Source organism: Aulostomus chinensis, chromosome 22 (genome assembly GCF_037954235.1).
Source record: "Aulostomus chinensis isolate RoL2024-O1b breed Wild chromosome 22, RoL_Achi_v1.0, whole genome shotgun sequence".
NCBI lineage: Eukaryota > Metazoa > Chordata > Actinopteri > Syngnathiformes > Aulostomidae > Aulostomus > Aulostomus chinensis.
The window spans coordinates 4,678,589-4,691,477 of record NC_141341.1 but is presented as its reverse complement, the minus strand read 5'-3'; the positions used below and the strand labels follow the sequence as shown (position 1 = coordinate 4,691,477).

At 40.8% G+C, this 12,889-nt stretch overlaps 1 protein-coding gene across 3 annotated transcripts in view; it reads left to right on the top strand.

Moving 5' to 3' along the window:
• atp9b (ATPase phospholipid transporting 9B) overlaps positions 1 to 12,889 on the top strand; it is a 37,997-nt gene that overhangs the window by 1,505 nt on the left and 23,603 nt on the right. For all 3 annotated transcript variants that reach the window (XM_086194139.1, XM_086194137.1, XM_086194140.1), the window contains 9 exons: positions 547 to 720; positions 3,360 to 3,510; positions 4,753 to 4,866; positions 5,299 to 5,407; positions 5,979 to 6,037; positions 6,290 to 6,341; positions 8,682 to 8,776; positions 10,150 to 10,230; positions 11,972 to 12,047. In XM_086194139.1, the coding sequence (XP_086050265.1) occupies positions 547 to 720; positions 3,360 to 3,510; positions 4,753 to 4,866; positions 5,299 to 5,407; positions 5,979 to 6,037; positions 6,290 to 6,341; positions 8,682 to 8,776; positions 10,150 to 10,230; positions 11,972 to 12,047 (911 nt within the window). The remainder of the gene's footprint in view (positions 1 to 546; positions 721 to 3,359; positions 3,511 to 4,752; positions 4,867 to 5,298; positions 5,408 to 5,978; positions 6,038 to 6,289; positions 6,342 to 8,681; positions 8,777 to 10,149; positions 10,231 to 11,971; positions 12,048 to 12,889) is intronic.

The following is a 12,889-nucleotide window of genomic DNA, read 5'->3' as shown; positions in this document are numbered from 1 at the left end:
TATGTGTTGGCCCTGCGGTGGACTGGTGACCCGTCCAGGGTGAACCACGCCTCTTGCTTGAAGGCCGCTGGGATAGGCTCCACCCCTCTGTGACCCTTAACAGGATAAGCGATAGAAGATGGATGGATGGATAAATGAAAATACAATTTGCTCCGTCCCACCTTGGTAGTCTAATCATATGTACGTCACGTTGTCAGCAACTTAACGGACAAATTGCATTTGAGTTGAATGCTGTTGTGAACTGTTACTGTACACCCTTATGGCGGCTGCCATAACGTGACATTGAAAAATGAAGTAAATATAAGCTTTTGTGTCGCTCACTAAGAACTAGCATGTAGCTTCTGTAACATACACTGGTGATCAGCTTTGATACAATATCAATATGGACTTGAGGATTGATATACTATAATGGGAAAAAACATTTTTTTTTGCATAGTTCTATTAAACATGTTAGTCTCCATTCTGAATCATTCTGGCCTTTTAAACACTATCACGGTACTCTGTCATTTTTTTCATGTGTCTTATTCGACTCTTATCATGTCCCAGATACTCTCTAGAAGATGAAGCCTCGAACCTGGATGAGATGCCTCTGATGATGTCGGAGGAAGGCTTTGAGAATGATGAGAGCGACTACCAGACACTACCCCGAGCCAGAGTCAATCAGAGACGAAGAGGCCTCGGCTGGTTCCTCCTCGGAGGGTGGAAAGTCCTCTGTGGGAGGTATTCAAAGACCCTGGCTCTCTTGTCATTCATAGGGTTTCTATTGTGTTGAAATGCTATGTTAGTCAACAGCATCGAAATACCTGAAACTTACTTTTACTCGGCCAATGTCAGCTTGGGATTTTGGGTACTGATCCCAGGTCAACCCAGTCGCTTTACATCATGACATCACCTTCTTTCTGTCTGAAGACAGCATTTTTGTCATGAGAAGTGAAGGCTTCGGTGTCGGTTAATCTCAGGTGAAATGGTCACTGCAAAGATGATGGTCAGCCAAATGCAGCATGTGTTCACTTGTGGGGAACAACTAAGCTAGCCAGAATTTCAGCTAGTCCCTTTCCCCCAAAGGTTTTCTGTGCAAGCTCTGCAAAATATTGTCCATTATTTGTTGACACAATGTGGAAATTGCCCATGCAAACAGATTTGTTTTAATCCTAACACCAAGCTTTTTCTGTAACTATATTCCAACTCAACTCCGCTCTTTTCCTGCAACTCTCGTACTGTGTTAACATCCTACAAAAGCGTACCTCTTGTGAGATTTCAGAGTGAGACCTCAGTTACTGACTTCAGTTACGGACACATGTCCATCTCATGTGTTTTCAGATACTGAAAATAACTGTCAGCATGCTAGTGGCAAAAACAGGCTTACTCAACTCACATATAATGACAAAAATGACCTCGTATGCCGATTGCAATAGTTTTGTGGTCGCCATTCAGTGTTTTTGCTCAAAGTTGAAAAGAGCAGCTTAATTTGGTCCCTATCCATCATTTCAACGCAAACACGCATGAGACGGTGCCAAGTTTGAGAAATACCAGAATTATCCTTTAAGGTACTTTTCAGGTCGGAACCTTCTGTGAGCGTGAAAACGCAAGCAGGGTATACAGAGAAACTAAAGCTCAGCAAAGTCCAACAATGTTTGCTCCATCAGTCATTTTCAGAAATACTACAAATGTGTCATGCAATCTTCTACTGGCTTACCTGACACACACTGCACTTTCAGTTGACCTTCTATTATCGCATAACTAGTTTGTGCCATTCTGTAAATGTATGTGTTGTGCATATTGTCGTGCTTGTGATGATCCGTCTGGATTTCAATCGCACTGGTAGTTGTGCATGAAGTGTGAAGAGAGGATAAGGGCATGTTTTTGGTCGAGTTCCTCGATGTGCATCATCAGTCCAAAAAGATTTTCAGGTTAAACAGAACGGGATGGTTTATCCAGCTAATTATTAATTTGACTGCTTTTGCCCCCCAAAGATTCTCCTTCCTGGCTGAAGAGGATGTTTTGTTTTTGTTAAAACCAAAACATTTAATGCTATTATTTTGTATTTATGTATGCGAGCAAATAATCACGCACTGTGGAATGTTAAAGAATATTAGATATTCAGTGTTGTTAGTGGGGCATCTCCAGTTAAGGCAGCATATTGATTCCCCCCTCCTCCTCCCCCCACTAATGAACAAATCGGATTTTTCACAGCTGACCAGTTTGATGCTTTCCAGTAATTTTATGTGTGCTTTGTGTGGGATTATAAAACACAAATAATTCACACTGAATAAGCCCCGACTGTTCAAATGCCATATTATTTAAATAGCATTCATTTGCTCAAATAATCTCTATTATGAATCTGGACTCAGAGTGCACAGAGGCAGAGAACATCAAGGCCAATGCAAACAAGACTTTTTACGAAAGTTGATTTATTTAGTTTTATGTTTTGCCAACTTGCTTAAAAAGTGGAAAAGCCAAGTCGATCAGCATGACGGTATACACACTGACACTCCCCCTTCTATCCCCCACAGGTGCCAGTTTAGGATATGCTCACATCAAACTGCTCTGATAGTGATTTTCCCTCACACAAAACACCATGTTTGCATTTCATGGAGATATTCTAGATAAGCCCCAATGTCGTGATTATCAGGCTGATGGAAAGTCAAATACTTTTTTTAAAGGTAAATGTCAATTTACGATCATCTCCCCCCTCAAATATCCTCTCAAAACTTGGTAATAATAAAAAAACAATTGCATGTTCGGAGCGGTCTACTAAAGCAAGCAAGCAAGGCCAAATATGTATTCAGTTCTAGTCTGTATTTGCCTTTTTGTACTTCCAAAGTTCCATCTCTGAAAGTGTCAGAATGGGCGTACGAGTGAGGAATTACGCTCTTGGAAGGATAAAAACCCCAAGCAGAAGGAAAACAAATGTTTCTTTGTCACATTTTGTCAAAAGAAGTTTTGATCTAATCAAGACAGACAAGACATGTGATCAATAAATAACATGAGGTCTGTATGTAGGGTGCAGCACAGCACATCATTTTGTTGAAAGAAAAGACATTTCTTGTATTGTGCAGATTTTTCGAATAAGCTACCCTAAACCCAAATGAAAACCAGTATATACATAAGAATATCAATTTTTTTATTGATAGTTAGTAAAAAGAAAAAAAAGGACTTTCATCTTGAAAGTACTATCAATTAAAATGTGATTTATTGCTTGAATCCCTTCATTTGTCTGCTGTATTTCGAAAGTTCATAAGCCCCAGCCACCGTCTAGGCTTGGACATCAAGAGTCCAGGCAACGAAACCCAACGCAGCTGTAAATTTGGTGATGTTGTGCTTTCACCCTGGATAAGTTCAGCGTTTCCCTGCCTCAGCTGCTGCGATTGCCTGGCCCACATATGTTGGAGGAAGAAGGAGCTCAAGGCCAGGACGGTGTGGCTTGGCTGCCCAGAGAAATGTGAAGAGAAGTACCCCAAAAACTCCATCAAAAACCAGAAGTACAACATCTTCACCTTTGTGCCCGGGGTAAGTTGGCTGCCTGAGAGAAGCACTGAGCTTTTTTTTTTTTGTCAGCTTTTCGTCACCCATCTCCCTGCATTTAACCTAATGCACACTTTCAAGGAATCCAGCAACTTTTGGGAAATCCTCCTCACAGGCAGACAAGATAGATATCCTCTTCTCTGTGTGTGCAGTAACCTGAAAATCCACCGTCACTGCCAGTTTGCTTAGTACAATAAATTGATGAATGGATCTATGTAGTTCAAAAAACTTTGATTAGATAAAACTAGATCCTGCAGTGCATACACACACACACACACAAAATGGTTCAGTTCCTCTTGCACTTCTTAGAATGATGAATCAATCTCACTATTGAGTTGCATATTCCAGCACTTTGTACATCGAGTTCGTAAATTTTGACAGATTAGTTGTGTATACATTTGAGTTTCATTCTCCAGATCTGTTCTAATTGTGTATTGTTCTATCATTAAGTAAAGGGTTTACACTGTAGGGGACATAAGAGATCAATCAGGGTTACTTATTAAAAAGCAGATGGTTCTATAATTAAGAGGGTCGCCTATTTCCCAAGCCATAAAATGTCAACTGTCGATCGGAGACGTTGATATTCCCATTGATGAAGAGCAAAACTGTTCTGTTTTTCTCCCTCCACTTTGAATTATTAAATACACACAAATTGAGTTTAGCAGTGTGCTTTTTCCCTAAAGGTCAGGGGGTTCATTAACTGAAGAGCATCATCCATTGATCCCATTGTCTCTGATAATCTGTGACTAGATACTAGACCCTCATTATTGCAAACATTATTCAAAATTTGACCTTAGATTAATAGAATACTAAGAGCTCCCTGATGATGGATAGCCCATTAGCAAGAGCTGTCAGAGTTCCAGGTAGAGGTGTGGTGGGTGAGTGTCACCCGAAACAGTATCCACCGATTCAAACTCATCCAGATTTGGGTGAGTTCTCACCTCTTCATTTAAAAACATAATTTATGCTGCAAAGCACAGGAACCATCATTGAGCCGGGCTCCCCTGCCTCATGAAATCAGAACTCCTTGTGCCATTTGAAACTTAGGCTCCCCAAGTGCCACTGTCCATTAGGTTTAATGTAAAGATCAGAGCAGGTGGAAAGGAATGGTATCCCCCATCCTGCCTGCTTTGTTAGTGATGCATCCTCTTTGTCGTCCGTGACAGCTGTTGACATCTTTGATGCAGACATGATCACTCTCCTCACATGTCCTCTGTCCCCTCTCAGGTTCTCTACCAGCAGTTCAAGTTCTTCCTCAATCTCTACTTTCTGGTGGTGGCCTGTTCCCAGTTCGTGCCATCACTGAAAATCGGGTATTTGTATACGTACTGGGCACCACTGGTAAATGCACTTCACGTCTTACTGTGTCTGAACTGTATGGGAAATACTCTGGTCCTCTTAAAGGATGTTCGTCCTTGATTATAACGAGGGTGACAGTATAGATGTTTGTAACTGGTTTGGTTTGTGCCAAACCATCTGCGTTGTCTTCAGCAAACCACTTGAAGTAGAAAAGAAACAGGATTGTGGAATTATTTAGCTTCTTGTATCATGATTTATTCCCATTTCAAACTGGCAGGCAGACATAGGGATTGATTGGTGGGTGAGTGTTTTGAACATAGGCCGGTAAATACTGGCCTGTAGATTTGTTTGGCTGATGAATCGGTTGGGTTTCAAAGTTATATTATATTCTGGTATATTACTATAAATGTATTATATATTGATAATGGTTTGTAAATGATCACCATGTGATTCATCTGTTTTTGAAATGCCCAGGGCTTTGTTTTAGCCGTTACGATGGTGCGAGAGGCCGTGGATGAAGTGCGACGCTACCAACGGGACAAAGAGATGAACTCTCAGCTGTACAGCAAGCTCACAGTGCGGGGTCGGTGACTGAAATCTATCCTCCTGAGCCTGTTAACTGTTTGCTGACATTATGATAACAGATACTCCAGTGTATGGTCAAGCTCTCCTCAAGCAATTAAGAGACGCCACTCCTCTGGATCTACACTTGTAACAGAAGTCATTCTTCTTGCTCTGATTGGATTGATTTTCCCTTTAAGTCTGTATGATCTAAGATCTGTGTTGGATGTGTGGTGAATCCCCTGTGAGATATCGATGGCCCACAACTGAGGAAAGGTTGTAGAGGACATTGAGGCAATGAATGGAGAGCAACTCTATGTGCCATGTTTTTGCTGACACTTTGAGCAGAGATGAAAACCGAAAGGCGTTCGGTTATCATGCTGTAGGGAGTCAGAAAGAGGAAGATGAGAGAAAAATTGAATTGTGGTCAACATCATATTCCAAGGCTAGAAATCAATACACTCATTTTATTTCATGCCAACTGAAACATTTCCAGCACATCTTAAAACTGCATTATCAAATTTCAATGTAGAGTTGCTTTCTGTGACCATTATTTTCCTTTTTCTAGATGTAACCTTTTTTTCCCCCCTCAGGTAAAATTCAGGTGAAGAGTTCAGACATACAAGTTGGAGACCTGATAATCGTTGAGAAGGTAAAGCGCCATCCCTGGAAGTGTTTCAATTATTTGGAATGGAAGGATTTTGAAAGGTTCACCATGAAATCTGCCTGCTGCTGGAGAGTTAAATCCTGTTACTCAGACCAGCTTTTAAAACAATGTTTCTTCTTCGCCCTCTGGTCGAGGTTTTGACATTGTTTAATTATTCAGGAAGATTCAGCTGACTCTTTCAATAGTGCTAAATGATATGCCACCATTTGCGCTTTTCTGTCTTTTTTTTTTCTGTAGAACCAGAGGATTCCTGCAGACATGATTTTCCTGAGAACGTCAGAGAAAAACGGTGAGCAGGCAAATCATTGGAGTCACATTATTATCAACGGCTTTGTTTACGTGGACGAGAATATTCTGATACTAATCCTGTTATGACAGTACTCTGAAGCAGACACCAGGTAAACAGCATTTTCTAACTTCTGGAGCCTCAATAAGGTCATGTGGTGAACAGTGTCAGTCGCGTAATTGAAGTGTGTTGTGAACACTGTCATCGCACTAAGAAGTCCTGTTCTGTTTTTGCAACATCTATGAAAGTCAAAGTGCTTTATGATTCAGGCTTCAGCTTCTGGCTTTGTCTGGAAGCAGAGTTTTCTGCATTTTGAGCAAGAGGATACTCACGTTTCACGGTTTCTGGTCAAAGTCTGGAAGGAAACAGCGATGTGGCGTCGGTGAACATCTTCAGTTATCTGTCAGACTCTGGCATCGACACAGGACCATGAATGAAAAATTCAGTGTGAAAACCTTAATCAAAACATCAGGATAAGGTTAATAGTTTGATTATTGCAGCCAGCGCCCAGCAGCTAGATTCTCCCCAGATTGACGTATGCTTTAAAATTGATTGATAGTACAACAACAACAACAACAAAAAATCCAAAAGAAAAGACAAAAATAACAAACAGACCAAATACTATCCAGTTGAACTTTGTGAACTTCCTAAGCTTTGTGTGGCACCTTAATGAACTGTGCAATTTGGGTGAGGAATGTGACTTTACCTCCTGCCTCCAGTCCTTTGACATCATCCTTTGAAAGTAGCCTGTGATTTATATGATTTATGTCACATTGTTGGAGTGACTGATGGTGCAAATTCCACTTAATCAATGAACTGCTTCCGATCCTTGCTCTGTTCTGAGGGGCATCCGAAGGAAATGTTCAGAGGACATTATATCCATCAATCTTTGATGTGCCAATATGCTTTTCATGAAGTTGTTGATGTCTTTATGTCTGCAACGCACACATACATAAAAACATCTTTCACACAGACACACAGTCTCATACACTTCGTCTGTTACACACACACACACACATCTCGGTGATGCAACGTGAGGAGCACAACTGTCATTACAACAGAAGGAAAGCATGAATCATTCTCCTTGTGTTAATGTTTTCCATCATACGTAACCCTCCAGGGATGGTTTATAGCTGCCCTTTACCCTCTCTGTCAAATACTTGTTCTCATCCATCAGTTTCATATGTAATATTAGCTCAGATCAATACAGGTCATGGCTGCTCAATGTTTATTGGGCTTTGTGTTGTCCACAACAGTCACAGATGGTTTGAGTTGCGCTACTGGGTCTGTATTAATGTGCTGTATTGTCATGCCGGTTTATTACAGTTTCATGAAATTTATTGTGTGACAGTTAAACGTGACGCCATATATGAAACCTCTTCAGCCAAAAGGCTTCAAAACAGACTTGTGTTTGTTGGCTGAAGTGGTCAGGCTACTAAGATTTCCAGATATGCCAGTATTTGTTTTGTAATACTCAGCTCACTTCTGTTCAATACTAGGTCAATAATCCAAAAAAGCAGTTTTGTTCTGGGCAAGATAAAGACAACAGTGGTGGAAAAAAAAGATATGATACACAAGCAAATTCACTGTGTTGGGGTGTAGCAGGTTGAAGTAAAAAAAAAAAGTCAGCTCAGCAGTTTTTAATCAAAGTTTACTGTGTTGGTGCTGAGCAGTTAATGTAAAAAGCCACTATGGCACATCAAGATGCAGCCATGTGATGTTATGGGCCAGTAGATGAACAAAGAGACAGCGTTGATCTTGGCGCTACATTGAGAACTTTTGTAAAGTAGACGCTCATGATGGGGAACATGTCATGGAAAATTTTGTGACACATCAGGTGGTATTTACTTGTTTTAATTCATCTCCATGGATCTTCCAGGAATATTTTCATTTATTCATTAATCGCGTCATTAAGTTGTTACTCTGCCTCAGACACTGGCTCAAATGCAGAATTGGTACATTGTAATTTTTTTATTTATTTTTTTGCCATAACTGCTACATCTCAGTTAGCTCCTGTGTTACATCGATAAAAATAAATTCTTCTTCGCCAAATGGATCGAAATTGAATTGTAGTTGGACAGAGCCAGCAAATTATCGGCAAAATAGCAATATTCTGCATCGGATAAAACCCCCAACAAGGCTGCTATTTGGAGAGGGGGCTACCAAAGGTCTATGGCTTCATTTTCTGGCTCCATTTGTTCCTAGGCAAGTATCAGAATCAGTTTGGGAATGAATAAATGAGGTGGGTCTGAAGATCTGACCTTGGGACAGTCGTAATTCTTTGTCAGTGCAGGACAAAATGAAGGTCCAATCCATGTAACGTTTCTGCTTCTAAATTTCCAGGAGCATGTTTCATCAGAACAGATCAGCTGGACGGAGAAACAGACTGGAAACTGAAAGTTGCTGTCGGTTGCACTCAACGACTTCCAGCAGTGGGGGTACGGATACATTACAACTTTCTTCTGGTTCTGATAACAGACTGCTGTGAATAAGTGATATCCCTAAAAGCATCGGTCATCAAATGAAGTTGTCAGTGTGCTCGGATGGAAACTTAATCACGGCTGAGGCAGCAGGAACAATCCAGACCTGACAACAGCTTCACGTGTTTCTCCTCACTTAAGAACTGAAGATTTAGGTTGAAGTGGTGTTGTTGTTGTTGTTGTTGTTGTTTTTCTTGCATGTGACAGTTTCTCCCTGAAGTGACGTGTTGTGTGGGAGGAGTCTAAATCAAACAGTTCGACCATGCTGTATGATCTTCACTTTTAAACCTATTACATGAGACAGCACTTTCATCTCTTCGGATCTTAATAGTAACTCCTCAAGGGTCTCTGCACCAAATTCACTCACTAACTCTATTTATGTTGTTGTAACTATTTGGGAGCGTTGTAACATCAGACTTCGGTGTCATTATCCCAGTGTTGCTATTTGATTGTATGTACATCTGCCATGTTGCTGTCCATGCACGAGTCTACAGACGCTCTCTGGCTTCACCTGTGTAACATAAAGGCGCAATGCGATTCTCTGTTGGGGCTCAGTAAAATAATCTTGCCTTTCTTCTCTTTTAACTGCTCTGCCGACGTTCTCACCAGGAGAACACTATCTGAGTGTGACAGAGGGTTGCCTGGCCACTGCCTCCCTGCCTGAATAATTTAATATTTACAATCAATTTTGTTCCACTGTAGGGGGGAGCTGCCGTTAGGTGCTTGACAGGCTATGTGCTAAGGTCTCACTCTTTGGGATAGAAACGTTCCTCTTTCAATGGGTTAATGTACTTTGGTTTGTTGTTTGTTTGATTTTGATCAAAATAATTTTCCAGAGTAGGGCTCGCAATACCAATATCTATCAATCATATGTCGCATATCAATACTTAAGAAATCTGACATGGTATTTGTTTGATTTTAGACGGCGAAATTTTGTTCTAAACAAAAATAACTTTACAAAATTATATCACATTATATGTATATTATGTATATCAATTATATTGCCCTGTTAAGATTGTATATTTAAATGAGGATACCGGGTTTATAAAAAGATTGTGTATAGATATAGCTTGTCTTTATAAAAAAAAAAAACTTTTGATTTAAATTTGGTGTACCTCAAATTGAATTTATTTTTCTGATTTCCAAGATAAGGGCTTAACTTTCATTCTTAGCTTCATTAGTATATTTCCATTATTTACTTATTTTAGTATATATTTCTGTATATATTTCTATACAATTAAACAGTATAGAACAAGGCTGCTTTTGAGGTGTTGTATGCATTAGTGGAGGATGACTAAAGACTCCATCTCTGCTCCTCCTCCTCATCTCAGGACCTCTTCTCTGTCAGCGCCTACGTCTACGCCCAGAAGCCTCAGCTGGACATCCACAGTTTCGAGGGAAACTTTACGAGGGTACAGTAGCTCATTGACATGTTTATTGATATTTCTGTAGAAACTGGATGGGCACAGAGGATGTGTATCACTGCAACGTGTTGACAAGTGGCAACAATGAGGGCTTGTGTGTCCATCTGGGCCTGTTGTTATGTCCAGCAGGCAAGCGTCTTACATCACAGGCAGGTCCTTCTAGCTTTAGCTCCATCTATCCTGTCTCGCTTGTTGCTCAGTGATTTTTTTTTTCTCTTTTTTTTTTTATTAATAGCAGATTAGCGCAGCCCCCACAGAGAGCAGAGCTGCATTACAAAGGGAGGCTTTGTGGCCCGTCTTCACTCTTGGCCACACACCAGGCTTAGTGAGCGAGCACTTCCTCCACTCATTCATCCTCTGCGGCCTTCCTTTGCATAGCGTGTGCTTTTAGTCCGGGCAGGATGGGAAAAAAAATGGGTTCCCACAGACTTGCAGCAAATGAACTTACCTATTTATGAGGGTTCCTCTTTTTTTCCCTCTTTTTTTCCGCCTTGAGATGGATATGGTAGCTTTCTCTCTGTGGTCTTTATTGAGACGAGTATGATGCCAATGTCAGAGGGGTCAAGCACTCTGCAAGCCGCCATTTATTTTTCATGCACCTCTTCTCGTGTTTGAGTGGATTGACAGGATGTGGGTGCTTAGGTATCATAATTATCATATCAGGCAGGCAATTTGAGCTGAAACTGGAGCCTTGACTCCTTGGCTCCTGACTCAAGCCATTTTCAGCATTTTGTCTTTATTTAAGAGAGCTGGGAAAAAAGGAGGGTGAAACAAGAGCCTCTCAAGGGGCTTATTTATCTCAGAAATCTCATCGATGTGCTCTGGCTATACTGTTTTTTAAAAGGAGCCCCTATCGCCGTGCCAAATCTAGTGACTGTATTGATAAAAGAGCTACTGTATTGCTACAGTCTGCACAACTGTGGCAGGTGCTTGTGAAAATTAATGGCACGGCACAGCACAGCCTGGCTTTTCAGCTCAGATGCTCAACTCTGCTCATTTACTGGAATTTGAGGAAACTTTTATCTTATTTTTAGAGAAATTATATACCAACTGAAATGCCCCCCCCCCCCCATAACAGTAAATAAAAAGACCAAAGAAATGGTCTCAGAGTCTGGATTTCCTTTTTTTTTTGGTGAACTTTGCAACCAAACTACAGCTACTGTAAATATGCGCACCTTAACATATTATGTAAAACACTTAAAACCTGTCAGTTACACCGAGATTTCTTTTTCATGTTATGAATAATAATGAACAAATACTAATATCTATCAAGATATTTACTAAAAAGAGAGAGATCTTGATAGATATTAGTATTTGTTCCTTTACAGTCTAAAGTACTAATTCCTAGCATCCTGGTCCTACGACTCTGTTCATTATGTCCTCGAGGGGAACCTGCGTTCACTGGTTAAGCAAAATTTAAAACCTTGAGGCATTTCCTCCAAGCAAGTATTCTTCCTCTGCTACTGAGTAGTTTTAGTGAGTGGCTTTCTTTCTTTCTTTTTTTCTCCAGAGAGAGATAACTGCAGCTTCTTAATTTGGTATCCTATTAAAGCAAATTAGCAGCTGCTCATGAAATGTTTACTTTGCTGTGATGTGCTGTGCTAACTTTCAAAAAAGAATGCCTTTGACTACTTGAAAAAGACACATTCAAAAAGGAATCCCCAGCTAACCTTTGTGGAAGCGCTGCAACCATGATAGGAGAATAACTGTCTGTTCATTTCTCCTGCAGGAAGACACAGACCCTCAAATCCACGAGAGTCTGAGCATCGAGAACACTCTCTGGGCCAGCACAGTTGTAGCGTCAGGTAAGTCAATTAGACCGTTTCTTCTCAAGTCCATTTTTATGATGAAATTTGATGAGCTTTTCGACATAACACCTGATACTGTTGAAGGATGGCGTATGCCGAGCTTTGTGGAAAGACTTGCTACTTCCTTGGTTGTATTCAAGATGATGCGTTTCGCTAACTCAGACAACATATGCTATAGAAGAATTAAATCAATCATTTACAAAACAAAGTTCTTACTTTAAATCTGTTTTTGGTGGGAACGCTTTAGAATCTCTGCTATGACTTTTGTGCTTGGAAACACATTCTCCATTTAGCATGAAAACATATAACAAACATACGAAATAAGCAGGCTCTCAAATTCCTATTCATCATCGCGGTGATTCAAGTGATTCAGATTCATGGAATTGAACCCTCTGGAGGTTTGATTTGATACTGCCATGTGTTCTCCAGGACACTCAGAAACCCACCAGCTAGGTAATCCTCCCTCGCTTCGATTTCCTACAGAAAAAAAAAAAAACGGTTGTGTCAGTTGAGAGTGTTTGTGACGCTCCAAGCGTTGGCCATACCATTGATTTGCGGTGTCCCCCCCCCCCCCCCCCTCGGCCTGACCTTGGCCAGAAGAACAAACACACTCACACACACACTCAAAACAAAAGCCTGACTTAGACCTCTTACATCATCTTTGCTTGGGAATGTCATTGTCTCTTCACAAGCTTCTCCTTGACAGACACTTCACTGCCTCTACAGTGGCATTCTGGGCACTTGATCCGTCCCAGATTGCTGTGTATTCACTGTTATAGGCCCCAGTCCAGCTGTGACAGGAGAATTAGTCGCTCGCATATTCAAATTGAAGTCCCTCT